This window comes from Cetorhinus maximus, chromosome 1 (assembly GCF_964194155.1).
Source record: "Cetorhinus maximus chromosome 1, sCetMax3.hap1.1, whole genome shotgun sequence".
Lineage (NCBI taxonomy): Eukaryota > Metazoa > Chordata > Chondrichthyes > Lamniformes > Cetorhinidae > Cetorhinus > Cetorhinus maximus.
Window position 1 is genome coordinate 183,627,328 of NC_135879.1, and position 26,601 is coordinate 183,653,928.

General features: G+C 42.0%; 1 protein-coding gene across 1 annotated transcript in view; it reads left to right on the top strand.

Moving 5' to 3' along the window:
* Positions 1-26,601, top strand: part of LOC144690472 (GTP-binding protein Rit2-like) — a 394,332-nt gene that overhangs the window by 107,314 nt on the left and 260,417 nt on the right. The window contains exon 3 of the mRNA XM_078558044.1: positions 8,985-9,058. Within this exon, the coding sequence (XP_078414170.1) occupies positions 8,985-9,058 (74 nt within the window). The remainder of the gene's footprint in view (positions 1-8,984; positions 9,059-26,601) is intronic.

The window sequence follows — 26,601 nt, forward strand, 5'->3', positions numbered from 1 at the left end:
GTAACCTCCCAGGATGTTGGTAGTGGGGGATTCAGTGATGGTAATGCCATTGAACATCAAGGGGTGATGGTTAGATTCTCTCGTGTTGGGGATGGTCATTGCCTGAGTAGAGATAAGGGGGTCCTTCTCAGGATGGTGGCCGGTGAGTAGTGGAGTTCCGCAGGGGTCAGTGTTGGGACCACAGCTTTTCACTTTATACATTAATGATCTAGATGAAGGAACTGAGGGCATCCTGGCTAAGTTTGCAGATGATACAAAGATAGGTGGAGGGACAGGTAGTATTGAGGAGGTGGGGAGGCTGCAGAAGAATTTGGACAGGTTAGGAGAATGGGCAAAGAAGTGGCAGATGGAATACAACGTGGGGAAGTGTGAGGTCATGCACTTTGGTAGGAAGAATAGAGGCATAGACTATTTTCTAAATGGGGAGAGAATTCAGAAATCTGGAGTGCAAAGGGACTTGGGAGTCCTAGTGCAGGATTCTCTTAAGGTTAACTTGCAGGTTGAGTCGGTAGTTAGGAAGGCAAATGCAATATTGGCATTTATTTCGAGAGGACTAGAATATAAAAGCAGGGATGTGCTGCTGAGGCTTTATAAGGCTCTGGTCAGACCACATTTAGAATATTGTGAGCAATTTTGGGCCCCGTATCTCAGGAAGGATATGCTGGCCCTGGAGAGGGTCCAGAGAAGGTTCATGAGAACGATCCCAGGAATGAAAGGCTTAACATATGAGGAACGTTTGAAGACTCTGGGTCTATACTCGATGGAGTTTAGAAGGATGAGGGGGGGATCTGATTGAAACTTACAGAATACTGAAAGGCCTGGATAGAGTGGACGTGGGGAAGATGTTTCCATTAGTAGGAGAGACTAGGACCTGAGGGCACAGCCTCAGAGTAAAGGGAAGACCTTTTAGAACAGAGATGAGGAGAAACTTCTTTAGCCAGAGAGTGGTGAATCTATGGAATTCATTGCCACAGAAGGTTGTGGAAGCCAGGTCATTGAGTGTATTTAAGACCGAGATAGATAGGTTCTTGATTGGTAAGGCGATCAAAGGTTACAGGGAGAAGGTGGGAGAATGGGGTTGGAAAACTTATCAGCCATGATTGAATGGCGGAGCAGACTCGATGGGCCGAATGGCCTAATTTCTGCCCCTATGTCTTATGGTCTATGGCCTGACACTTGTGTGGCAATAATGTTACTTGCCACTTATCAGCCCAAGCCTGGTTATTTTCCAGGTCTTGTTGCATTTGGACATGGACTGCTTCTGTATCTGAGGAGTTGCAAATAGTGGGCAAGCATAGTTGTGCAATCATCAGCGAACATCCCCACTTCTGACCTTATGATGAAAGGAAGGTCATTAATGAAGCAGCTGAAGATGGTTGCGCCTAGGACACTATCCTGAGGAACTCCTGCAGTGATGTCCTGGAAACTGAGATGATTGACGCCCAACAACCACAGCCATTTTCCTTTGTGCTGGGTATGGTGAGTTTTCCCCCTGATTCCCATTTACCCCAGTTTTGCTAGACTAGGGGTCCTTGATGCCACACAGGGTAAAATGCTGTGTTGATGTCAAGGGCAGTCAATCTCACATCACCACTGGAGTTCAGCTCTTTTGCCCATGTTTGAACCAAGGATGTAATGAGGTCAAGAGCTAAGTGACCCTGCTGGAACCCAAACTGAACATCAGTGAGCAGCTTATCGATAAGCAAGTGCCACTTGATAGCACTGTTGTTAATCCTTTCCATCACTTTACAGATAATCAAGAGTAGACTGATGGGCAGTAATTAACTAGATTGGGTTTGTCCTGCTTTTTGTGCAGATGACATACCTGAGCAATTTTCCACATTGCCAGGTAGATGCCAGTGTACATGATGAGTAAGCCACCACATACTTTAGTTGATTAGCATGGGTCATCAATGTGGGACATTGTTGGTATTTGTCAGCAAGGATATTTGGCTTTTTCACGAAGACTCCATAAGTGAAGAGTTGAGGTGTATGGTCCCTGTCCAGTTCAATAGCACTTGCAATTTTCCCAATGCTAACAGGTGAATCCTGCTTGATGTTCTTCAGAATCAGAGGTGGTTTGGTGATTTACAGGAGCATTTGCTGTCCCCTTTTCACTCCAGAAATTTGGGAAAGAACAGTCAAAGTATTCAAAAAATTTTGACAATATTTGGTGTCTTGAAGAGCCATGTTGCTGGCTGCTTAAATAAATCAGAGAGCAAAATTGGTGAATAGGCTTTGTGACAAAATCATGTTGTCAATGTAATCACATCTGAATGCTGAAGATTTGAAGAAGATGTGTTGAGGAGAGCAGCTAACTCCGGAGGAAGGTTGACGTAATGGGTTGGATTTATGGTGTGCCATGATCTCCACCCCCTTACCCAAAAAGTTGGGGCTGCCCACCCACAGGTCTGATGGCTGGCCCACAGCCATTTAATGTTAGGAGCAGTATTAAGTGGTTCGATGCCTCTCACTTGAGAGGAAGTCCCACCTTAGAGAACTACTGTCTAACTGGATGGCCGCAGCTCTGCTCTGTAGTCCTAGCAGCACCACCAGGTGCTGCCATATGCAGTCCCACCAAGTCCAGGGTCTCACCAATGTCAGGCTGGCAGGCTCCGGTTTGCGGGTTGAGGTGGGTGGGGGGTGGTGGGGGCGTTGGAGGTGGTGTGCTGGATTCAAGAGGCCAGGGTGGTGGGTTTAACATCAAGGAGATGACCTGGGAGTGCCTCTGATGGTTCCAGATGACCCTGCAAAAGGGCCTGCCCCGACCTCCCTTGCCTGTTCCTGACTGGCATGGGCCTTCAACTGCTGCAGATATAATACTGATGGGAGTGGGCTGAGACCATTAAGTGGCCATTAATTAGTCACTAAAGGGCCTCCATAGGCCCATGGTCAGGTAGACAACCCAACAGCATCCCCATCCCCCTTTTAATCGTGATGGGGGCAGGGGCAGATGAGCAGGTAGTGGTCATATGGCACTCCTGGATAGAAGCACCAGATTTGGTGATCCACATATGTTGGATCTTGTTTTTTTCAGCAGTTTCCAACATCTTTTTTTGTGATTAGTGACCAGTTGAGAGTGATGCCCAAATAAAGAGGGTGAGCACGGTAGTGAGTTCAGGAGAGGCACTATCATTGTGAATCAAGTAAACGCTTCTGTTTAATTCATGATAATCAACTTTTCATACTGATACAGATGTTATTTGTTATAGATATACATATACCTGAACACATTGTAAACTCACATGGATACCTACTTGAAACAATTACATTTCCTAATATACCTGACAACAACTAGGGAAAGAGAAGGAGGAAGACTGGCAAACAGTAACATTTGCTGGGGAGGTGGGGGGGATTGTGGGGTGCATTTGAAAATGCAAGAATGGTTTGGGGTCAGAGCTTTTTGAAAATTGGAGAAATTGAAGCACATCCAAAAGCTAGCTTCAACACGCAGACTTCTGAGTTTAATAGAAGCACATTTGGATGCTGGTGTGAACCTACTTGCCCATGTTGGAGATTAATTAATGTAGGGAAGTGGGAAGTTATAATTAATATCCCTGGGAGATATTAATGAAGTCTTTGGAAGTTTTAATTTAACTTTGATCTAAACTGAATTTGTCCGACACATTTCCTCGAGTTTGAGAAACTGATCAATTGAGGCAATTTAGAGCCGCTTTTCAGCTGGCTATTGAAACTTGTCATTGCCCTATCTAAAGAAAAAGTCACTTATTGTTGCTACTGTCTCAGTTCCCTCTGATAAACATGTGTGGCTGAGAGTACGTACAGCTTTTGTCAACCTAGGAGACTTTCAAACTGACAAGGTCAGAATGGGAGGCGTGTAGGATATGTTTGACAGCACATCAGAAGAATAAGATCATGACCATCTATGAGAGTGTTGACATGCTCGGTGGACTCAACATGTACACAGGATGGAGATGTACAAGAGAGGTGCTGGGGTTACAGGAAGCACTGTCCGCATCACACGGTTTACAGACAGAGGCTTAGCTTCCTTTAGCTCTCAGAGCAGCAATACTTCCACAGGCCGAGGGTGTCACATCCTTCAGATGCTTTCAAGAAGGAGACCTGCTCCCTGCTTGACCAGTTGGCCATGAATTATCACTGTCTGCGAAAGTGATCATCACCTTTTTCCTCCCAATCCTTTCGCTGTGCTGCTGGAGACATAACCAGGATCTCACATTCAGCTACAAACCAAAATAGAATTACCTGGAAAAACTCAGCAGGTCTGGCAGCATCGGCGGAGAAGAATAAAGTTGACGTTTCGAGTCCTCATGACCCTTCAACAGAACTGAGTAAAATTAGGAGAGGGGTGAAATATAAGCTGGTTTAAGGCGGGGGGAAAGAAGTGGGGCGGGGGGATGGGGGGGGTGGGGGTGGAGGGGGTGGTTGTAGGGACAAGCAAGCAGTGATAGGAGCAGATAATCAAAAGATATCACAGACAAAAGAACAAAGAGGTGTTGAAGGTGGTGATATTATCTAAGAGAATGTGCTAATTAAGAATGGATGGCAGGACACACAAGGTACAGCTCTAGTGGGGGTGGGGTGAAATAAGACTAACAGCGCATGAAAGGTATAAATTTAAAAATAATGGAAATAGGTGGGAAAAGAAAAATCTATCTAAATTCTTGGAAAAAACAAAAGGGAGGGGGAAGAAACGGAAAAGGGGTGGGGATGGAGGATGGAGTTCAAGATCTAAAGTTGTTGAATTCAATATTCAGTCCGGAAGGCTGTAAAGTACCTGGTCGGAAGGTGAGGTGCTGTTCCTCCAGTTTGCATTGAGCTTCACTGGAACAATGCAGCAAGCCAAGGACAGACATGTGGGCAAGAGAGCAGAGTGGAGTGTTAAAATGGCAAGCGACAGGGAGGTTTGGGTCATTCTGTTTTCATCTCACAATCAGCTGTCTTTGAATGCAGAAGGTAGTTCGCTGATGGTTATTTTGCCAGGGCTGACAATTATGTAAACTTGCCTCTGATGACAATAGCCAGTCTGAGCACTGTCACAACAACCAGGAGTTTTATATTTATGTTCCAGCTAAGTAAAACCATTGTGAATATCACGGTCACAATTAAAGAAAGCAAAAGCCGAATTAAAGTTCCAGACTTAATTGCTGGCTTGGAGAAGACAAGGCATACCCCTTTTTCTAAGGCACAGGGTGTGATCCTGATGGTGGGAGTAAGGCCATGAAAGCTATTCAGCCACTCGTCATGCTTTGCATTCCTGCCCAATGGATCCCACCATGTATTGATATTCATCAAGGAACATGTGAGAAGTCCAACTGACACTTGGGATGAAATATTGTGCAAGGTGTGGAAGTGGTGTGAATCAATAAGTTTTATCTGACATTAAAGGGAACTTAACAACATAACATTTTGTCAAACACCTATATGTATAACCTTGATGAATTATAAATCTTTGAATGTATTTTCACTGAGTTGGGTTAACGCTGGAGCCCTTTAAAAATGGCGGGCAGGTTCCGATTTTGGGAAACCCAACCCTTCCCAGGCTGTCAATTTTTCGGAAGGGCCGTTAAATTCAGTGGGCTGTTTCCTGTTAGAAGCCAATATCCGGCGCTCCCGACATGCCTGGCTGCATTGCAGAGATAGGTATCCCCTCCTACTCAGCAATTTTCATTGAGTCGGACTAGGTTTATAAAGAGTCGTGGATCATGGCTCCTTAGAGAAGCCGTGAACCCTAGCGTGCATGAGGGGACCTAATAAAAGGTAAGTTTAAAAGGTCTTCCTCCTGCCCCCTATGTCAAGCTATGCCCCCCACCCACCGCTTGTGTCCCCTTAAGCTCCCATGCCAAGATATGCCCTTCCACCCACCCCCTTCATGCTCCCTTCCAAGCTCTGCCCTTCCACCCACCTGCTCAGGCTCCTCATACCCCCTATGTCAAACTTCACCCTTCTACTCACCCTGTCAAGCCCCTTATGCCCCCTATGCCAAACTCTGGCAGTTCCATGCCCATTAACCCACTGTAAACTTTCCAGAACCAGGAGCACCACAGTTTATAGTGGGATTTGTAAAAAAAATGCTTTGAAAAAATGTAATCCATTGATAACTTTTTTTCCTGTGCTTGAAAATAAAAGTCCGGACCAAGCTAATAAAAGTGCCAATCCTTCAGGCCCTATGAAGTTTCAAAAACCATAAACTACAAACCCTTGAAACCACTTAACTTGTGTCAACAAATGTTGTGAAATTGACAGCATAGATCAGAGAGCCTGAACTATCAATCAAACAATGTTTCCTCTGGGGAGCAGGTGTTCTTCTATTGTAATAGCTGTCTGGGTTCTCAGCCAAGTAGGGTTTTGGTTTTTATAATTAAATCCAATTCAGCCAATTTCAGCTATCTTAAACCAAATGACCTGAGCCATGGAAAAGGCATTTCTGATATAAAAATGAAAGGTAATCTATCAATTTTTTTGCAGTAATCATTTGTCAGTTTGTCAGTTTGTCAGAGTAAAGCTACACTGCTGGATTGCATTATTTGTTACTGTCCCTCTACTAGGTACATCTCTTGGGGACACTCCATTCATTTCCAACAAGAGTTTCAATGCAACACACCCTTCACTAAGTACGGCTAAGAACTGTCAGTCTCTGCCAACAGGTTTCACCATAAAATGAATTCTAGCTTTCACAGCATGTTGGAATTCGACCTGGGAACAATGCTAAAACAGAATTACCTGGAAAAACTCAGCAGGTCTGGCAGCATCGGTGGAGAAGAAATCAGTTAACGTTTCGAGTCCTCATGACCCTTCGGCAGAACTGAGTATAGTTAGGAGAGAGGTGAAATATAAGCTCACCTCTCTCCTAACTATACTCAGTTCTGCTGAAGGGTCATGAGGACTCGAAACGTTAACTGATTTCTTCTCCACCGATGCTGCCAGACCTGTTGAGTTTTTCCAGGTAATTCTGTTTTTGTTTTGGATTTCCAGCATCCGCAGTAGCTTTTAGCTTTTTGTTTTTATCTCTGGGAAGAATGCTATTTGTTTTGTTTCTCTCACCCATTATTCGCAGTGAACAGCAGCCACTGTTGTAGTGCAACAACCATCATTGTGAGTGCTTGAGTGCTTTGTGTGTGGCAATAATATTAACTGTAAAATCATTGAACAGCACCCATTTATGCTGTAAGGGTTCAAAAATTGAGAACAGTGACAGCTGTCCATTCTGTTTGTGTACTATCTTCTGATAAACATGAAATTAGTGCACTGTGCAAACTTGTCTACTGATACTGGTCTCCTGAAGACAAATTACAGCAGATTACAGAATTGGTCCAGAAGCAAATATTGCTACTGACTGATAAAAATGCAAAGTCAATTCACCTATCAGAGTGCTCAATCAATTGATCACACAAAGAACATATCAGCAAGCAGTGTTACAAAGACATAAAGGACCAGAATGAATTGGTTTCCTAGGCTTTAATAATAACCTGTAATGAGTGCTAGTTTGCTAGTGGCACTGGCCAATATAACAGCAGTCTGTCTTGGCCCCTAAAGTTGAAGCAGTTATAAAGGTTATAAGATTTCTTGTCATTTTTGTAGAGAAACAACAAAAAAATGATTTCCACTGAGAGAAGACAGTGCTGTAAATAATTCCACATTGGCCTGTAATGAAAGGGGCACCATCATCATGAAAGAGTACTTGGTAAAGTGTTTCCTTTGCTCAGGGAGAAGAGACAATACACCCATATGTCACCTTCATCATAGTGATATGCTCCAAGAAATACAATTGTACAATACTCTGGAAAGGTTAGATGATGACAAATGACTATTGAATATAAGAATAGGACAGAGGTAATGGTAACGTGGAGATGAATTCATTGTTGTAGTCAGTAGCAATGGTAGAGGGGAAGTCAGCAATTGATTCTGAAACAAAGGAGACTCAATTAAGCGATTTTCATCATCAGTTGGTAATATTTAATGCAGAGTTTAGTCCACAATCATTAGATGATGAGATGCACAGTGGATTACAAAGAAGCAGTCAGGAAGCTCAAACCTGGCTTGAAAACTTATTTACAATGGCACACACATTCTAATGGCCTGAGTGACCCTGGAGGTGAATACCTCTAAAATTAACTTCCAGTCATGTCAATCAGTAAGTGTAGCCTATCCCACTAGGCTTTACTCAAAGGGTTGGCTACTGGGGGAGCTTTCTGACCCATCCAGTTAAAGTTGTGTTAGAATCCAAATGACATCATCTGACCTCATTTGAATTAATGAGACAATTGCCTCTCTTGGCTGCAGAGTAAAATGGGTGGTCAATGAGTTTCAAACTCTTTCGAGTTATCAACAGTCACAGATTGCAACTCTTTCGAGTATAATCACAGTTCTTGGTTTTCCGGGAGTGGGACATGAACCCACAACCCTCTGATTCAAAGGCAAGGGTGCTATGAACTGAGCCACAGCTGACACCTCCTCAATGAGTTTCAAGGTGCAAAAGGACAGTAAGCCCGATTTCCCAATCTTAATTGTTAGCTTGCCCATTCCAACGAGCAGATTGAGTAGAAATTGAGGTCATGCTATTTGACCATTTGTCTTTTCCCCATTCCTGGGACCTTCCTGTTTGCAAATTGGTTATTGAGTTTATTAACATAAAGACAGTGATTACACTTCAAAAACAGCTCACAAATAGTGACATGTTTTGGGTCATGCTGAGGATGTGATACGGTTCTATATAAATGCTGACTTTTTTCCTCCAATGCTGTGTACAAGAAATTAAATGAAACATTGATTATGGTGTGCTTGCAAATAAAAGAGGAATAACGTTTCACCTTGTGAGTCAATTCACTTTCTTAATAAAAGAAACATTAAACAAGTCTTTAAACATTTGAATTGTTTAGTTCCAAAAAATAAAAAATAAATTGTTCTGAACCACTTAATGCTGGTTTACCAGTGACAAAAAATATTAAAAGAGCTACAAGGCACAATGGATCAAATAAGGTTTAAATTTGTTTTTCTCCCTGCAGAAGATGCGTACAAGACTCAAGTACGAATTGATGATGATCCTGCATACTTGGACATATTGGACACAGCTGGACAGGTTAATTCTCTATTTATGTTCTTCTTAGTCATGAAGCAAATAAAAACTGCAAGATGTCTTAATACACTTGCTTGGGTCATGCCAGGGAGCAGAGAGAGGAAATAGTTCTTAAAAGATATGGAGAAATAAAATATTTTTTTTTATTTGTTCATGGGATGTGAGGATTGCTGGTAAGGTCAATATTTGTTGCCAATCCCTAATTGCCCTTGAAAAGGTGATGGTGAGTTGTCTTGAACAGTTGTAGTCCATGTAATGTAGGTTATCCATATTGCTGTTAGAGAGGGAGTTCCAGGTTTTTTTGACCCAATTACAGTGATGGAAGGAATAGTTCCAAGTCAAAATAGTGTGTGACTTGGAGGGGAAGTTAAAGGTGGTGATGTTCTCAATGTGTCTGCTGTCCTTGTCCTTCTAGGTGGTAGAGGTTCTGGGTTTCAAAGATACTGTCAAAGGAGCCTTGGCAAGTTGCTGCAGTGCATCCTGTTAATGGTACAGATAGCTGCCACTGTGTGCTGGTGGTGAACATTTAAGATGGTGGATGTGGTGTCAATAAAGCGAGCTGCTTTTTCCTGAATAGAGTTCTAGGAGCTGCACTTATCCAGATGAGTGGAGAGTATTCCATCACATGCATGAATTGTGCTTTCAAGATGATGGACAGGCTTGGGAAGTCAGAAGGTGAGTTAGTCATTGCAGAATTCCCAGCCTCTGATATGCACTTGTATTCATAGTATTTATATGGCTTGTTCAATTCAGTTTCTGGTCAATATGGTATGACATAAATGCTGGGGAATACAGCAATGGTAATACCATTGAACATCAAAGGGAGATGGTTAGATTTTCTCTTTTTGCAGGTGGTCATTGCCTGGCACTTCTGTGGCACGAATGTTACTTGCCACATATCAGCCTAATCCTGAATGTTATCCAGGTCTTGCTGTGCGAAAGCACAAACTGTTGCAGTATCTGAGGAATTATGAATGGTACTGAACACTGTATAATCATCAGCAAACATCTGTACCCTGAGGAACTCCTGCAGTGATGTCTAAGGGCTAAGAGGGTTGGCCTCCCCTACTACCATCTTCCTTCCATCGTTTTGTTGATGATCAGGTGTAGAGTGATGGGGTAATAACTGGTCAGGTTGGGTTTGTCCTGCTTTTTGTGGACAGGATATATATGAGCAATTTTGCATATTGGCTCAATGTCAGTGTTGTAACTTTATTAGAATAGCTTGGCTAAGGAGACGACTAGTCCTGGAGTGCAAGTCCTCAGAACTGCAGTTGGGATGTTATCAGGTCTCATTGTCTTTGCTGTAGTTAGTGTCTTCAGCAATTTATTCTTGATTGACAGGATGGACAAAGTTCCAACTGTTTCATTATATCCACAGAAGCCTAGAAATTCCAACATTTTGGTTAATTACACAATTGCTGCACTGACCGGTAAGCTGAAGGATGCTTTATCTGCCCCTAAGCCTAATTCTAAAATGATTTCAAACTGGTTATTATTTGATGTAGTAAGTCAATACTACTAAAACCAATTAGAAACACTTTATTAGAGATACAATGTGAGTTCTGCATTCTGCAGTATCGGGTCCTGTTCTCGTTCACTAAAATGGCTCGCTATTCCAGGATAACACTGGAATACAAAGATAACCCCCAACTTCTTTTCTCCTGCAAACCATCATCTTAAACCCCTCTGCACTGTCTCCTTCACCCCCACCTCTAATAATATGTGCAAGGAGCTTATGGATTTCTTTGTCTTTTCAATCAAGACCATTTGTTCAGCTGCCTCTGTTGCATACCTCCCTCCAACTAGCCCACTAGGCCAAGCCTCCTCTAAAGTTCCTGTAGCCCTTCCTCTGCACTCATATCCTTCTCTAGTTTCTATCCTATCTCCCTGTATGCCCTTTCTGAGCTCATCTTGTACATGAGACCCACCTTCTACTTCCTCAATCTTATTCACACTAAACTGCTGATCACCCAACTTCCCCTCTTGGTCTTCATCTTAGCCAATGTTGTTAACAGTTCTCTCACTTCAAGTCCCCTGTCCTTTTCATCTGCTGTCATCACTCCTCACTTCAAAAATCAATCCTTGACCCCACAATCCTTGCCCAATCTCCAGCCTCCCTTTGGTCTTCAAAGCCCCTGAGTGTGTTGTTGCCTCCAAATCAGTATTCAGCTTTCCCAGAGCTCCATGTTTGAATCTCTCCAATTAGGTTTCCACCCCTGCCACAGTACCCAAACAGCTCTTATCAAATTCACATGACATCCTAAGTTAACATTAAGGTCAACTTTTTCCCCCCTCGTCCTTCTCAACCAGTCTGCAGCCTTTGAAGGTTGACCACATCATCCTCCTCCAACACCTCTCCACTGTCGTCCAGCTTGGTGGGACTGCTCTCACCTGGTTCCATTCTTACCTATATAATCATAGTGTAGTAATTATGGTTTTATTTAGTATGCAATGTATCTTTAAGAATAATACTTGTTAAGGAAGTTCACATGATCTGTAGTAACTAATAGGAGAGTAGCGTGGGCTACCTCAGCAGTCAGTAAAGAGATAGAGTTGGAGTTACAAACACATGTGTAGTTGCTGCTGAGAATATTGTAAATAAATTTAATGTTTCCACCCAAGCAGTGTCTGCAGATCAACTCTATCATTAATAGTACAACTCGGCCATCCTGCAACACATAGCCAGAGTATCAGTTACAATGTCTTCTCTTTCCACTCCTGCACTGTCACCTTTGGTGTCCTGCAAGGATCTATCCTTGGCCCCTCTGTTGCAGTATCACTTTAAGAGAATATGCAAATTGTGTACACATGTTTTTGAGGACTCAGGATGTAAAGCAGCATGTGACCAGCAGACTGTGTTGATGTTATTATTGGTGGTGGTTGTTGTCTGTTCAATCCCAGAGTAGAGCTGTTTGTTTAACTCTCCTGTAGCATATATACATTAGTTCTGATCTTCAAATAAATAGAATGTACACATAATTTACCAATCCAGTGTGGGTAATTGGTGATAAAAGCAAAAATACTGCAGGTGCTGGAAATCTGAAACAAAAACAGAGAATGCTGGAAAAACTCAGCAGCTCTAGCAGCACCTGTGGAGAGAGAAACAGAGATAAGGTTTTTAATCCGTATGACCCTCTGAAGAAGGGTCATAGGAACTCAAAACATTAACTCTGTTTCTCTTTCCACAGGTGCTGCTAGAGCTGCTGAGTTTTTCCAGCATTCTCTGTTTTTGTGTGTAATTGGTGAGTTTGCATAAAGAAGCCAGAAACATAACACCCTCCTATTTCTCATCTATATACTGCTCCTTGGCAACATCATTCAAAAACAGTGGGGCCCCCCCAAAGTCGATAGACTTTTGAACGACTATGCTGCATTTTACAGACCTGCCCCTACCGTAAATTCCGCCCAGTATTAATTTTTATAAGTAAGCTGTCAACACTCAATTTTACCTCGTTATCATCTCTGCCAACTCTACTGTTGCTAAATTATCAAACTGTTTATCTGACATCCAGTACTAGAGGAGAAATTTTCTCCAATTAAATATTGGAAGACTGAAGCCATTGTTTTTGGCCTCTGTTCCAATCTCCGTTCCCTAGCTACCAACTCCATTCCTCTCCCTGGCAACAATTTGAGATTGAACTAGTCTGTTCACAATCTTGATGTCATGTTTGACCACAAGATAAGCTTCCAACCAGCTGTCACTCAGACCTATTTTTTCCACCTCTGAGACTGACTTTGCCCCAGTCTCAGCACATCTGCCGCTGAAACCCTCATTCATGCCTCTTAGTACATCTAGACTTGACTATGCCAATACATGCTGGCTGGTCTCCCATTTTCTACCCTCCTTAATCATGAATTCCTTCAGAGCCCTGCTGCCTGTGCCTTAACGTGAACCAAGTCCCATTCCTTATCACCCCTGTGCACGCTGAACTACATTGGCTCCCAGTCAAGCAATATCGTGGTTTTAAAATTCTCTTCCCTGTTTTCAAATCCCTCCATTGCCTCCCCTCTCTATCCCTGTAATCTCCTCCAGCCCCACAACCCTCCGAGATATCAGCATCAGGTGGCCATGCCTTCAGCTATCTAGGCCAGAAGCTCTGGAATTCCCTTCCTAAACTTCTTTACCTCTTTGTCTCATTTCCCAGCCTTTATGACACTCCTTAATACCTACCTCGTTGACCAAGCTTTTGGTCTTCTGATATAATACCTCCTATGTGGCTTGGTATCGTATTTTGTTTTATAATGCTCCTGTGAAGCCGCTTGTGGTATTTTATTATGTTAAAGGCGGTGTAAGAATATAAGTTGTTATTACTGTTGCTGGAGATAGGGCTCCATCTCATAATGACAGTTGCAATGAACCAAGGAGTACAATTTTTTGAACAACAATTTGACATCAAGCAGCTTCTATTTGGCTTTAGTCTGCCTTTAATAATATATCCAGGGAGCCTAGGGAACAGTGAATAGCACCAGTGACAGAACCAGTTTATTAGCAGTTCTATCCTCTTTCCTGATATCTTGAAGAGAGACGGGATAATAGGTAACAGTGTCAGTAACATTACATGACCAGTAAATTACGGTCATCAATGACTCCTCTGAAAGCACAAAAAAGTGGACATTATCAATGATTTGCAGCTGATTATCATTCAAGTTTCCAGTGGAAATGGCACATAAATATTTAGATTTTAGTACCATGTGGACAACCTCCCAATTCTTTTCTTGTAGCTTTTTATCATCTCCTCCATCATTTCATTCTTCTGTTTTCTTCCCTTTCCATTCTTTTACAATCCTGGCCAGAGATGTTCACTTCTGTGTTAACAAGGTCACAAATTTCTGCTCATTCACTTTAAAAGGAAAATCGCAGGCTGGCATATGCAGAATTAGAAAATGCTTGCTTCAGTCACTTTCTTTAATTCTTTATTCAACATTTCTTATCTTTCATTGCCATTCATTCTCTTTTAATACAATTTTCTCTTTGCCATGTCTAATTTTTACAAACAACTTTTTCCAAACTACGTGGAATTTCTGACTGGTATTATATTGACTAGATGTGATGGGCATATTTAATCATTTGGCTACCTGATCAAGAGATGTCGAGGAGGTTAATACAATGAAACCTGTCAATTAAATCATGAATTTTATTAGGTACAAGGATGTTATAAGCAACACAGCAAATTTTTATTATATTCTGATGGAAATGTAATGAGAGCGATTTTATTTTTTTAATCGAGGAATGAAAAATGACTGATAGCTAATACAATCCCATTTTACACATCACCTGATTTTTCTTTCCAAATGGCTTTATTTAGGAAAGCCAGGTCTGCATGCAGCCTAACAGACAGCTGTAAAAGGGGTTGCTGCAGGTTTCCATCAAAATGGTAAGTTTTTCAAAGGTAGTTACCTGAATGTGGAGTGGAGGGGAGCAGGAATCCTTGTCCCAAACCCACATTAAAACCAGGGATGGCTGCAGGTCTCTGTTCGAGCTCGACACCGACATATCTGATCACCACCTCCACCACTTTTCTTTCCCCCACTCATTGTTAACATTTAAGATGCTTTCTTCCATGAGTAACAACCACACATTTCAGTAAGCACCGAACACTTGATGGTTGAGTATATGGAACACAGCATGGTGATGGCCTTATAGATACAGCAGCTTTTCAGTTTCTGTTGCTTTTGACTTCTCTGAAAACCTGTTGAAAACAATGCTCCTTTATACATCATATTTTGTCTACAACAAAGGATATATGTTCCAGATGAGACCTCATGACATATCTATTCCTGAATGCTTTTGTAGACAGTCCATTCATGTAAACATTTGTTGTTTACTCCAAGCTACTTCCCTTCACCAACACTTCCTAACCCAAGAGTTCTTAACTATACTTTATTAACTATTGGGCTGCATTTTAGATGCCCCCACCAGGCGTGTATTCGGTATTGGGGGGGGGGGGTGGGGGGCAGGGTGGGGCATGTGAAATAGGGCAGGTGCTCACCTCACCACCTTTCCACTCACCCCATAATACAGGGGTTGGGCGGGTGCCGAAATTGGCAGCCCACCCACTACATTTAAATAGGCAGTCAAGGGTCAATTAGGTTTTTTTACCAAGCCAATTGACCTTAATACTATACTGCACATGCCATAAAACGGTTGGCACGGGCAGTAAGGCAGGAGTGGGCATCCTGATTTCCTTTCAAAAAAAATTCTTCAAATGGTGGGAAGGAAGAGGAGGGGTGTTTTATCTTCAGGGGCAGATTGGGAGGGCACCACCCCCCCCCCCACCCCACCCCAAGATAGAATCTCCCCCATTTTTTCCTACCCACCTGCTGCCTTAAACCTACCACCCCCAATCCCTGCCCCCTTCCTTAACCTGCCCAAACCCTCATTGCCCAGGAGCCCGGACTTACCTGTTTCCCAGGATCCGTTGGGCCTTATTCTGCTTCCTCATTGCAGTCCCAGCAACACCCACTAATGCGCTCTTGGTGTTGCCGGGACTGATGGAGCTGCCGGCCAATCAGATTAAAGTACAGTGATGGACAGAAGTCCCACTCTGGCCCTGGTTAGCTCACTCGCTGTGCTTTATGGCTGTGAGGCGGGCTGAATCATTGAAGTTACACTTAAATCAATCATGGCTGATGTCATTGTTGCCACCTTATTACCACTGCAACACCATCTGTTTATCTTGGAAAGCCTGTTGCTCCACAACAAAAATACATATAATTTTAGTCATTTAACCCCCAAGATGTCCACAGTATAATTATCCAGTATGTTCAATGTTCTGCTGCAAGTCTTCCTTTCCAATAGTTGCTACCCCCCCTCCTGGACACTGCTACTTTCCTTATTGCCCTGGTGGTTCACCTCAAGGATGCCCCTCCCAACGAGCAACCTCCCTTCTACTGCCACCAACGCCACCTCCCCCCCACCCTCCACCCCCAAACCCTGATCCCTTTTCCCTTTAAGGGTTTATATACAGGACGGTCGCTGCCTGTAATGCAGCAAGGTCCCTTCTCTGTCAAGCTGCCTGTTAATGCCCATTAGATGTCTACAGTTTCCGGGTTTGATGATAGTGAGGCTAAAGGTTTGGTATTAGATGGCCTCAGATTTATCCATTCCGACATGATGCATTTGCCCAGTTTGTATTACTTGAGAATGTCCCCGTTATCTCAACTCTGTCTTCTATTAGTTAGCCAATCCTCTATCCATGCTGATGAACTACCCCCCAGTACCATGGGCTCTTATTAAGTAGCCTTATGTGTGGTACCTTATTGAGTGCCTTTTGGGAATCCAAATGTATCACATCTACTGGTTCCCCTTTACCTATCCTGCTTGTTACCACCTCAAAGAATTCTAATAAATTTGTCAGGCAAGATTTCCCCTTCATGAAGCCATGCTGACTCTGCTTGACTAGATCATGTATTTCTAATGCTCTGCTATTACTTCCTTTATAAGAGACTCCAACATTTTCCCAATGACAGATGTTAAGCTAACTGGCCTATAGTTACCTGTTTTTTGTCTCCCTCCCTTTATGAATAAGGGTGTTACATTGGCAGTTTGCCAATCCTCAGGGATTGATTCTTGGAAGATTACTACCAGTGCATCCACAATCTCTGCGGCTACTTCCTTTAATATCCTAGGATGCAACCCATCAGGTCCAGGGGACTTATCGGCTTTTAGCACCATTAGTTTCCCTAGTACTTTTTCTCTAGTGATAATTATTGTATTTATTTCCTCCCTCCCATTTTGCCCCTTGATTATTTAGTATTTTTGGAATGCTATTAGTGTCCTCTTTTGTGAAGACTGAACCAAAATGTGTATTCAATTCTTTTGCCATTTCTTTGTTCCCCATTATAATTTCCCCCGTTTCTGACTGTAAAGGAACTACATTTTTCTTTGCTAATATTTTTCTCTTCACATATTTATAGAAGCTTTTATGGTCAGTTTTTATGTTCCCTGCAAGTTTAGTCTCATACTCCATTTCCCCCTTCTTGATCAATCTTTTTGCCCACTTTTGCTGCATTCTAAATTGTTCCCAATCCTCAGGCTTTCTGCTTTTTCTGGCAATTTTATATGTCTCCTCTTTGGATCTAATACGATTCCTAATTGCTTTTGTAGTCCATGGTTGAGCCACCTTTCCTGATTTATTTTTGTGCCAGACAGGAATGAATAATTGTTGTAATCCATGCATACGTTCCTTAAGTATTAGCCATTTCCTATCCACCGTCAGCCCTTTTAGTAAGGTTCCCCAATCCATCATTGTCAACTTGTGCCTCATATGCTCGTAGTTCCCTTTTATTTAGATTCAGGACCCTAGTTTCAGATTCAACTTCTTCGATCTCCATCCTAATGAACAATTCTATCATTTTATAGTTGCTCTTCCCCAAGGGACCTCACACAACAAGATTGTTAATTAATCTTTTCTCATTGCGCAATATCTAGTCTAGGATAGCCTGCTCTCTAGTTGGTTCCTCAACGTATTGGTCTAAAAAATCATGTACACATTCCAGGAAATCCTCCCCCACAGTATTATTGCTCGTTTGGTTTGTCCAATCTATATGTAGATCAAAGTTTCCCATGATTACAGTTGTACCCTTATTACATGCGTCTCTAATTTCCTGCTTAATGCCTTCCCTTACACCTCTGTTACTGTTTGGGGGCCTATAGCCAACCCCCACCAATGTTTTCTGCCCCTTGGTGTTTCTTATCTCCACCCAAACAGATTCCACATCGTGATTTTCTGAACCAATATCCTTCCACATTACTGCATCGATTTCCTCCTTTACCCCACCTTCTTTCCCTATTTGTCTGTCTTTCCTGGATGTTCCGTTCCCATCCTTGGTCACCCTGCAGCCATGTCTCCATACTTGCAACTATATCATAATTGTTACCATCTATCTGCGCTGTTAATTTGTCTACCTTATTGCGAATGCTACGCACATTAAGATACAATGCCTTTAGACTTGTCTTGTTAACCTTGTTAGTCATAGTTTTATTTTGCACTATGACCCCAGTTGTTTCTCGCCCTTGTTTTTTCTGCCTTCCACTTTTGCTTACTTTTCTGTCTTTTGTTTTTATCCTTGTTTTCCCCCTCCTCTGTCTCCCTGCTCAGGTTCCCATCCTCCATTCTAGTTTAAACCCTCCCCAACTGCACTAGCAAACGCTCCCCTGAGGTCATTGGTCCCGGTCCTGCCCAGGTGTAACCCGGCCAGTTTGTACTGGTCCCACCTTCTCCAGAACCGGTCCCAATGTCCCAGGAATCTGAAAATCTATCCCCTACACCATCTCTTCAGCCATGAATTCATTTGATATATCCTGTTATTTCTACTCTTGCTAGCACATGGCACTGGTAGTAATCCTGAGATTACTACCTTTGAGGTCCTACTTTTTAATTTATGTCCTAACTCCCTCTATTCAGCTTGGAGGACCTCATCCCTTTTTTAACCTATGTCGTTGGTACCAATATGTACCACGACCACTGGCTGTTCACCCTTCCCCTTCAGAATGCTCTGCAGCCTCTCTGAGACACCCTTGACTCTGGCAGCTGCAGAAACACCTGCCTGTTCCCCTTACTATTGAATCCCCTATCATTATAGCCCTGCCATTCTTCTTCCTCCCCTCTTGTGCAGCAGAGCCACCTGTGGTGCCAAGGACTTGGCTCCTGCTGCTTTCCCTTGAGAAGTTATCTCCCACAACAGTATCCAAGACGGTATATCTGTTAGAGAGGTGGATGGCCACAGGGGACTCCTGTACGACCTGCCTTCCTCTACTCTGTCTGGTGATCACTCATCCCCTTTCTGCCCATTCAGTCATTACCTGTGGTATGACCACCTCATTGAACGTGCTGTCCACGATGATTTCAGCATCGCAGATGCTCCACATTGAATCCACCCACAGCTCCAGCTCTGAAATGTAGTTAGCCAGGAACCGCAGCTGGATACACTTGCTGCACACATGGTTGCCAGGGACACTGGAAGTGTCCATGACTTCCCACATAGTGCAGGAGGAGTGTATCACGGGTGCGAACTCTGATGCTATGACTTCCTTTTAGATTAAGCTCATTAGTTACTCCCTTTAAAGAACACTAATTACATTAAGGGCCTTATTCCACTCCCACTACAGTCCAAAATCCTCACCTTATTTTGTTTAAGCTAATGGACTGCAGCGTTTAATTAGTAGGAAAAGTAGAAGCACTCTCCTGACCCCACTGACCAATCAGCTGACTCCCCAGCGTCGCGTCACTTTTTGAATAGTGACGTCCTCGCGCCACTTTCAGCCCCGAGTCCAGCTCCCGCTCTTTTTAAATCTCTGCTCTGACTCTCTGCTCCCACGCCTTTTAAATCTTACCAAGGCCGCCGCTCCACTCGCACTGCCTCCCGGTCTTGCTCTATTATTTTAATAGAAACAATGTGCTAGGCTGCGGGGAAAAAGCAGGAGAATGACACTAAGTCATAATGCTCATTTGGAGAGCTGGTGCAGACATGATGGGCTGAATGGCCTCCTTCTGCACCATAACGATTCTGTGATTCTGTGAATAGTATATGGACTCTATCTAAGGTAAAACAGGGGACAACAAGGGAAAACAAAACAGGAAACAAGGGCCTGAATTTTACCCATGGCAGGCAGGCATGATCGGGCCTGGGAGCAGCCAGGAAACAGATCCCCATTGGCAATCGGCCCCCGGCCGCGATTTCACGCTGGCTAGCCAATTAATGGCCAGCCAGCATTAAACGGGTGCTGAAAAGCTCACCACTGCTGGGGTGGGGGTGGGAAGAGGTGACCTCACTGCGGGTGCGGGCGAGCGCTGCGAGAGAGCTCCCCGAAGGCAGACAGCTGTCTCAGGGAGCTGCTGACCGGCAATTGATGAAACAATGGTGTAAAAAGTGTAATAAAGGTGCAAAAAAATGTCCATGCACCACAATCAAGCACCTGTAAGCATACTTCATAAAAATGCTGTCCGCAGGTATTTATTTTTATTTCATTTCATAACATAAATTTCTTCCCGACCTTGGATGAGGTTTGCTGAAAAAAGTAAAGGCCACCTGGCCGATTCGCCCATCCGACAACCGTAAGGGCCACGAAAAATCAGAGACAATTGCGCCGTTATTGGGCTTTATTGCCCTCTTAATTGTCGGCGGGCGTGCACAAAAGTCAGAAGCACGCCTGCCGAGCGAAGCATCACGTGAGTGCACAATGACACTGGGACGCTTGTCCGACGTCTTCTTGCGCGATTTTACGCCGAATCAGTTCATGCGCGCGCCAGCCCGCGGGGCGTAAAATTCAGCCCAAAAGTCTGATCTTGATCTATGAACATTGCAACAATTTGACAACCAAGTGGGAAATCTGCTAATATTACGTTCTTGGGCATATAAGTTTACTAAAGTAAGTAAGGTGCAACGGGGTCAGAAACAGGCCATTTGCCCAACATGTCTGTGCCAGTATTTATATACTCTACAAGCCCCTCAGAATTTTGTGAGCAGTACATGAGTGATGGGGGGTTGGGGGGATGGAGGTCGGAGCCTCAGCTATAGGCCACCAGCTGCTAGGGTTTTCTGCACTTGTTTACTGAGGATTTTTCATTTAATTGCAACGAAGGAAAAGGGCAACCATTTGTTTTGGCTTGAGCCCCCCTGGAGCAATTAATCCTCCTGGCAGGGAGCTCTGCCATGAAGAGTTATTAATGTTACTGAAAATTATTTTAAAATTGGAATTGTAGTAGGGTCTGTGTGTTTCTGTGTGTGTGGGGCTTAATTGGATTAAAGCCAGCTAGTCTGGGTGCTTTGATGTATAGTAGCTTGAGGTGTTAATTAGATAAATTTTAAGTAAAATATAAAGTGCAATTTGCATTTGTTGAAGGAACCATTCAAAAAAAAGGGTAAAATCTTGCACCTTGCTGGGGAACACCAAGCAATGTGTTTATATTGCTAATAAAATTGGTACAATGAAAGGATTTTTGTAAAGGAGAGGTAAAATTTAAAAAAGCTTAATACAATGGAAAATTTACATTCAAAGGGAAAGCTATGTATAAACAAAGGAATTTTATGTGTGCAGGGCAGAGGCATGTAAGATCTAACCAGCCTGTAAGCCAACAACTGTGTCTACAAATTGAAAGGAATCTCATTTTGAATTTGTACGGTCAAGTGTGCTTTGCCTGGTGTCTGTTTAAAGTCTATGGGTTATTGTTGTCTTGGTGAAGATTTACCAGAGAGTGATTAATTTGGGGATTTGTTTAAAAGCTATTATGGTAGTAATGAGTGCACATGTGCATGTGTTTAAATTTGTTGTTAAATTAATAAATGTTTAATTTAGTTATATACAAAAAACCTCTTGAGGTTTGATGTTTTCATTCTTGAATTCGGAACTATATCTCAAACATAGCAATTGAAAATATAGGTTATAACAGTTGTTCAAGTTTCCCTCTGGCATTTAAACAACTCAACCGTTACCAACTGTTGTGCCATAGCAATTGGGGGCTCATCCGGGAGGTATTAGTGATTCCTTGATAGGTTTGGAATTGTTGAAACTTAAGGCTACGAGTACGAGAAACACTTTGAATTCAGGAGTTGGTGAGGTCTTTTAGAAGTGGTGAGACTGAAAAAATAGCAGTACCTTTGGTTAAATCTCTTTTGGCAGTGGAAGATATAACTCTGATTGGGTTACAAAAAGTAATGAAGAGTAAGTTAAGAGTTGGCGGATAAATTACAATTGGGGTTACTTGCGGGAGCTAGGAAATCAGACATAGTTGAAATGATAGCACAGCATTTGAAATTGGAAGGATTACCTGAGAGACAGAGTTCCCCAAGGGGTGGTTCAAAAGGGGACAGGCAGAAAGGCAGGAAAAAAGAAAGAAAACAGGAAAGGGAAGAGAGAGAGAGAGAAGAAAGAGAAACAAAGAGAGAGAGACAAATCCAACTGAAAATGTTGGCGGTTAAAAAAGAGATGTCAGGACATGAGGAAGGACTTATCTCCAGAACAGAACCCAGTGTGAAGAAGTTTAAATTTGTACAAGCTCTTCCAAAGTTTGAGGGGAAAGATATTGAAGCATTCTTTATTTCATTTGAGAAAATAGCTAAACAGAAATGGCCACAGGAAAACTGGACGTTAGTGTTACAGGCCAGGTTGGTTTGTAGAGAGCATGAGGTATTTGCTTCGCTATCTGAAGAGGTATCGGTGAATTATGATGTGGTAAAAAAGGCTATTCTGAGTGCATATGAGTTGGTTCCTGAGCATACAGGCAGAAATGTAGGAATATGAGAAAACACCCTGGGCAAACTTATATTGAGTATGATAGAGTAAAACAAATAATTTTGACCGGTGGATATAAGCGTTAAAAATAGAGACAATATATGCAGCTCTTAGAGCAGTAATTCATTTGAAAGAATTTAAAGACTCAATCCCTTCGGTAGTGAGAACTCATGTGGAGGAACAGAGGGTTCAAACTGTAAGACAAGCAGCAGGGATTGCTGATGATTATGAGTTAGTTCATAGAGCTAAACCTTTTTTTGTCACCCTTGCAAATCAGAAAAGGATAGAAAGTGGGAAAGTGAAAGGAAGGTAGGTAGTCAGGGAAGAGGAGTGGCTGGAAATTCCCAGGAAGTTTTCTCTCAGAATAAAAAGGAAGGTGCTGAGGGTAAGAGTGACATTCGAAAATTGTAAAGAAGTGTGGCACACAAAGTCAGTATGTTGGCAATTACTGGGAAAATCTGTTTGAATTGTTGGGGAACAGAAAAGTTCTGGAAGTAAAAGTACTGTGGATTCTGAGATTCAGGCACAGGAAAAAATGGTTTGGGTACAGGTAAAACAGGGAGAATCAGTGATAGGTAAAGAACTGGGAATGTGTTCACAGTTTACCCAAGAGAATTCTGAAGAGCAAGTTGCAGAAATGTTTAAAGATTTTGTGCATGAAGGGAAAGTCTTTCCATGTGTACAGGGTGGAGTAGGTAAATACCTTAAAATTTTAAGAGATGGGGCCTAGTCAATCCTTAATGTTGTGGGATAGTGATATTTGTTGTTCAAAGGGAGTATTGTAGGAGCGGGTGATAATAAATGGGAGTCACGGAGATGCTAAACCTTTTCCCTTGTGGAAGATAAATTCAAAGAGTAAATGGGAGACAGATAAACTTATTTTTGGAGTAGTGGAAAAATTGCCCATTACTGGGGTTCAATTTATTTTGGGTAACGATATAGCTGGGTCACAGATTTGGGTGATGCTTATGGTGGTTGAGCAACCTGTAAAAGTTTGTTTTCAACAAAGGTGTTACAGGAGCATCTGGATTTTTTCCAGATTGTGAGATAACAAGATCATAGGCACACAGGTTGAAACAAGAAAAACAAGAAGGGCAGATGGTTCAAAGGCAAGCAGTTGTTGAAATCCTATTAACTGGCACTATGTTTGATAACATTGTTCAGGAGGAAAGACTACAGGACAATTCAGCTGAAGTGTTTAACTCAAGGAGGTTAGTGGAGTTACAGAAAAAATGATTTTCAATTAAAATAGTTATATCAGAAAGCTCACTCAGAAACAGAATCAAAATGTATCCCAGTATGTTTTTGCCTTAAGGGAGATATTTTAATCAGAAAGTAGAGGCTGGATCATGGCTCAGAAAATGAAAGCTGGACTGAGGTGCATCAGATTGGTGATCCCATTAGGGTATAGAAATGAGATTCTGAGAATTGCTCATGAAATTCCAATGAGGGGACATTTACGAACTAAACACAAGCAAAAGTACAGAAACATTTTTATTGGCCAGGATTGATTGGGTTCATAGTTAAATTCTGTAGAACATGTCACTCATGTCAGGTAACAGGGAAACCACAAGTGGTGATTAAGTTGGTGCCTTTAATCCCAATATCAGCATTTGAAGAACCTTTTCCAAGGGTTATGATTGATGTGTAGGATCTGTCCCTAAGACTAAAAGTGGAAATCAGTACTGACAATAATGGATGTGTCTACCAAGTTTCCTGAAGCGATACCTTTAAGAAATATTACAACCAAGAAGATTGTGGAAGAGTTAACTAAATTGTTTACAAGATATGGTTTACCTAAGGAAATATAATCAGATCAGGGGTCAAATTTCATGTCACAACTGTTGAAGGAAGTAATGAACAGTTTGGGGATAAAACAATTTAAGTCAACAGCTTATCATCTGGAGTCACAAGGGGCTTTGGAAAGATGGCATCAAACTTTAAAAATTATGGTAGGAGTGTACTGTCAGGATTATCCACAAGATTGGGACGGAGGAAGCCTGTTCTTATTTTCTATTAGAGACACTCCTAATGCATCGACTGGTTTAAGCCCTTTTAAACTAGTTTATGGTCATGAGGTAAGGGGTCCACTGAAATTGATTCATGAGAAATTGGTGAGTCAAAATCCAGAAACTACTCTCCTGGATTATGTATCAAACTTCATAGAGATTGTACAGAGCATGTGATTTGGCTAGGGAACATTTAAAGATATCACAGCAAGCGAATGAAAGGGAAGGCAGATAAGAAAGCTAAAACTTACAGTTTTGTTGCTGGAAAGGAAGTGCTAGATCTGTCACCAGTATTGAGTGACCCATTAAAGGCAAGGTTTAGTGGTCCTTACAGGATTGAAAATAAATTGAATGAAGTAAATTATTTAATAAATACTCCAGAAAGAAGCAGAAGGTATGTCATTTAAATATGCTTAAAAAGTACTTTGACAGGGAAGAGGAGCAAGAAGAGGTATTAGTGATGGCGGATGATGAGAAAGATGTAGAAGTACAGGACTCTGAAATTGATTTTCCTCTAATTAAATTGGATAATGAGGGGCTTCTTGAAAATTTAAATGAAATGTTGATTTACCTTCCAAACAAGTGTCAAAGTGATTTGGAAAAGCTATTGCTGTCACACAAGCCTATTTATAGGAATAAGTTGGGGAAGGCAGATTTAGCTATACATGATGTGTATGTACAGGTTTCATCTTCAATAAGGCAACATCCTTAGAGATTAAACTGGACAAAGTTATCACAAGTACAAAAATAAATTGACTTTGTGCTTCAAAATGATATTTTTGAGTCTAGTTGCAGTAATTGGAGTTTGCCTATTGTGCTGGTACTGAAACCAAATGGAACACACAAGACTGTGTGGACTATCGAAAGGTGAATGCAGTGACAAAAGCGGATTCATATCCTGTACCACAGTTGGAGGATTGTATTGAGAAAAAGGATATTGGTGGGTACCATTGTCAGAGAGAATAAAGGAAATATCGACTTTTGTGACGCCAAATGGACTATGTCAGTTTAAAGTCATGCCATTTGGTATGGAGAATGCACCTGTGACATTTCAAAGACTGACAAACAAAGTAATTGCAGGTCTAAGCAAGTGTGCTGTTTATATTGATGATCTGATAGTTTTCAGTCAGATGTAGGAGGAGCATTTACAGCACCTGGAAGAATTATTTTCTTGATTACAAGAAGCTAATTTGGTGATGAACCTGGCTAAAAGTGAATTTGCAAAAGTCACAAGTTATGTACCTAGGCCATACCATTGGGCATGATAAGGCGGCCCCAAGAGATGTTAAAGTCAAGGCTACCATGGATTTCCTAGTGCCTACAACAAAAGAAGTTTTGAGATTTCTGGGCATGAATGGGTTTTACTGGAAATTTGTACCAAATTCTAGCAGTGTGATTGCTCCACTGACTGAGCTATTTAAAAAGAACAAGAAGTTTCAATGGACACAAGAGTTTCAGAAGTCATTTGACAGTTTGAAAACTGTATTAACTATCACACAAGTTTTGGCAGTGCCCAATTATGCCAAGCGATTCAAGTTGGCCATTGGCACAAGCCATCTAGACATTGGCGTCATACTGTTACAGGAAGATGAAACTGGAATTGAAAAACTGATAGGGTATTTTTCACAGAAGCTGAATGTACAACAGAGAAGATATTCAATGGTCGAAAAAAAGCCCTTGGGTTTGGTGTTAGCATTGCAGCGTTTTGACATCTATGTGGCAAACAATTCATCAGAAACAATTGTTTATACAGGCCATAATCCTTTGAAGTTTTTGGAAAAATTTTGAGACAAAAGTGCAAAACTTTTCAGGTGGAGTCTATTATTACAACCGTTTAATCTACGGATTATACACATTGCTGGTAGAGAAAATCTGTTCGCAGATGCGTTATCAAGATTTTGAAGTTTAAAGGGAAGATTGGACATTTTTTTAAAAAACCTGGACACTGAACTGGAATGATTTCTGTTGCTACCAAGGACTTGTATATATATGATGTTAATGCATGCATCTGGTAATGTAATAGTGTAATAATTCTAAGAGATAGTATGAGATGGGTTATTGAAAATGAAGCTGTCTTCTAAAATTAGGACGGTTAATTTTTTGATAGGGAGGGGGTGTCATGAAGAGATATTAATGTTGTTGGAAATTATTTTTCAATTGAAATTGTGGTAGGGTCTCTGTCTATGTTTGTGCCTGTGTGTGGGGCTTAATTGGATTAAAATCAGCTAGTCTGGGTGCTTTGATGTATAGTAGTTTGAGATGCTAATTAGATAAACATAAGGAATAAAAGGTAAATGGCA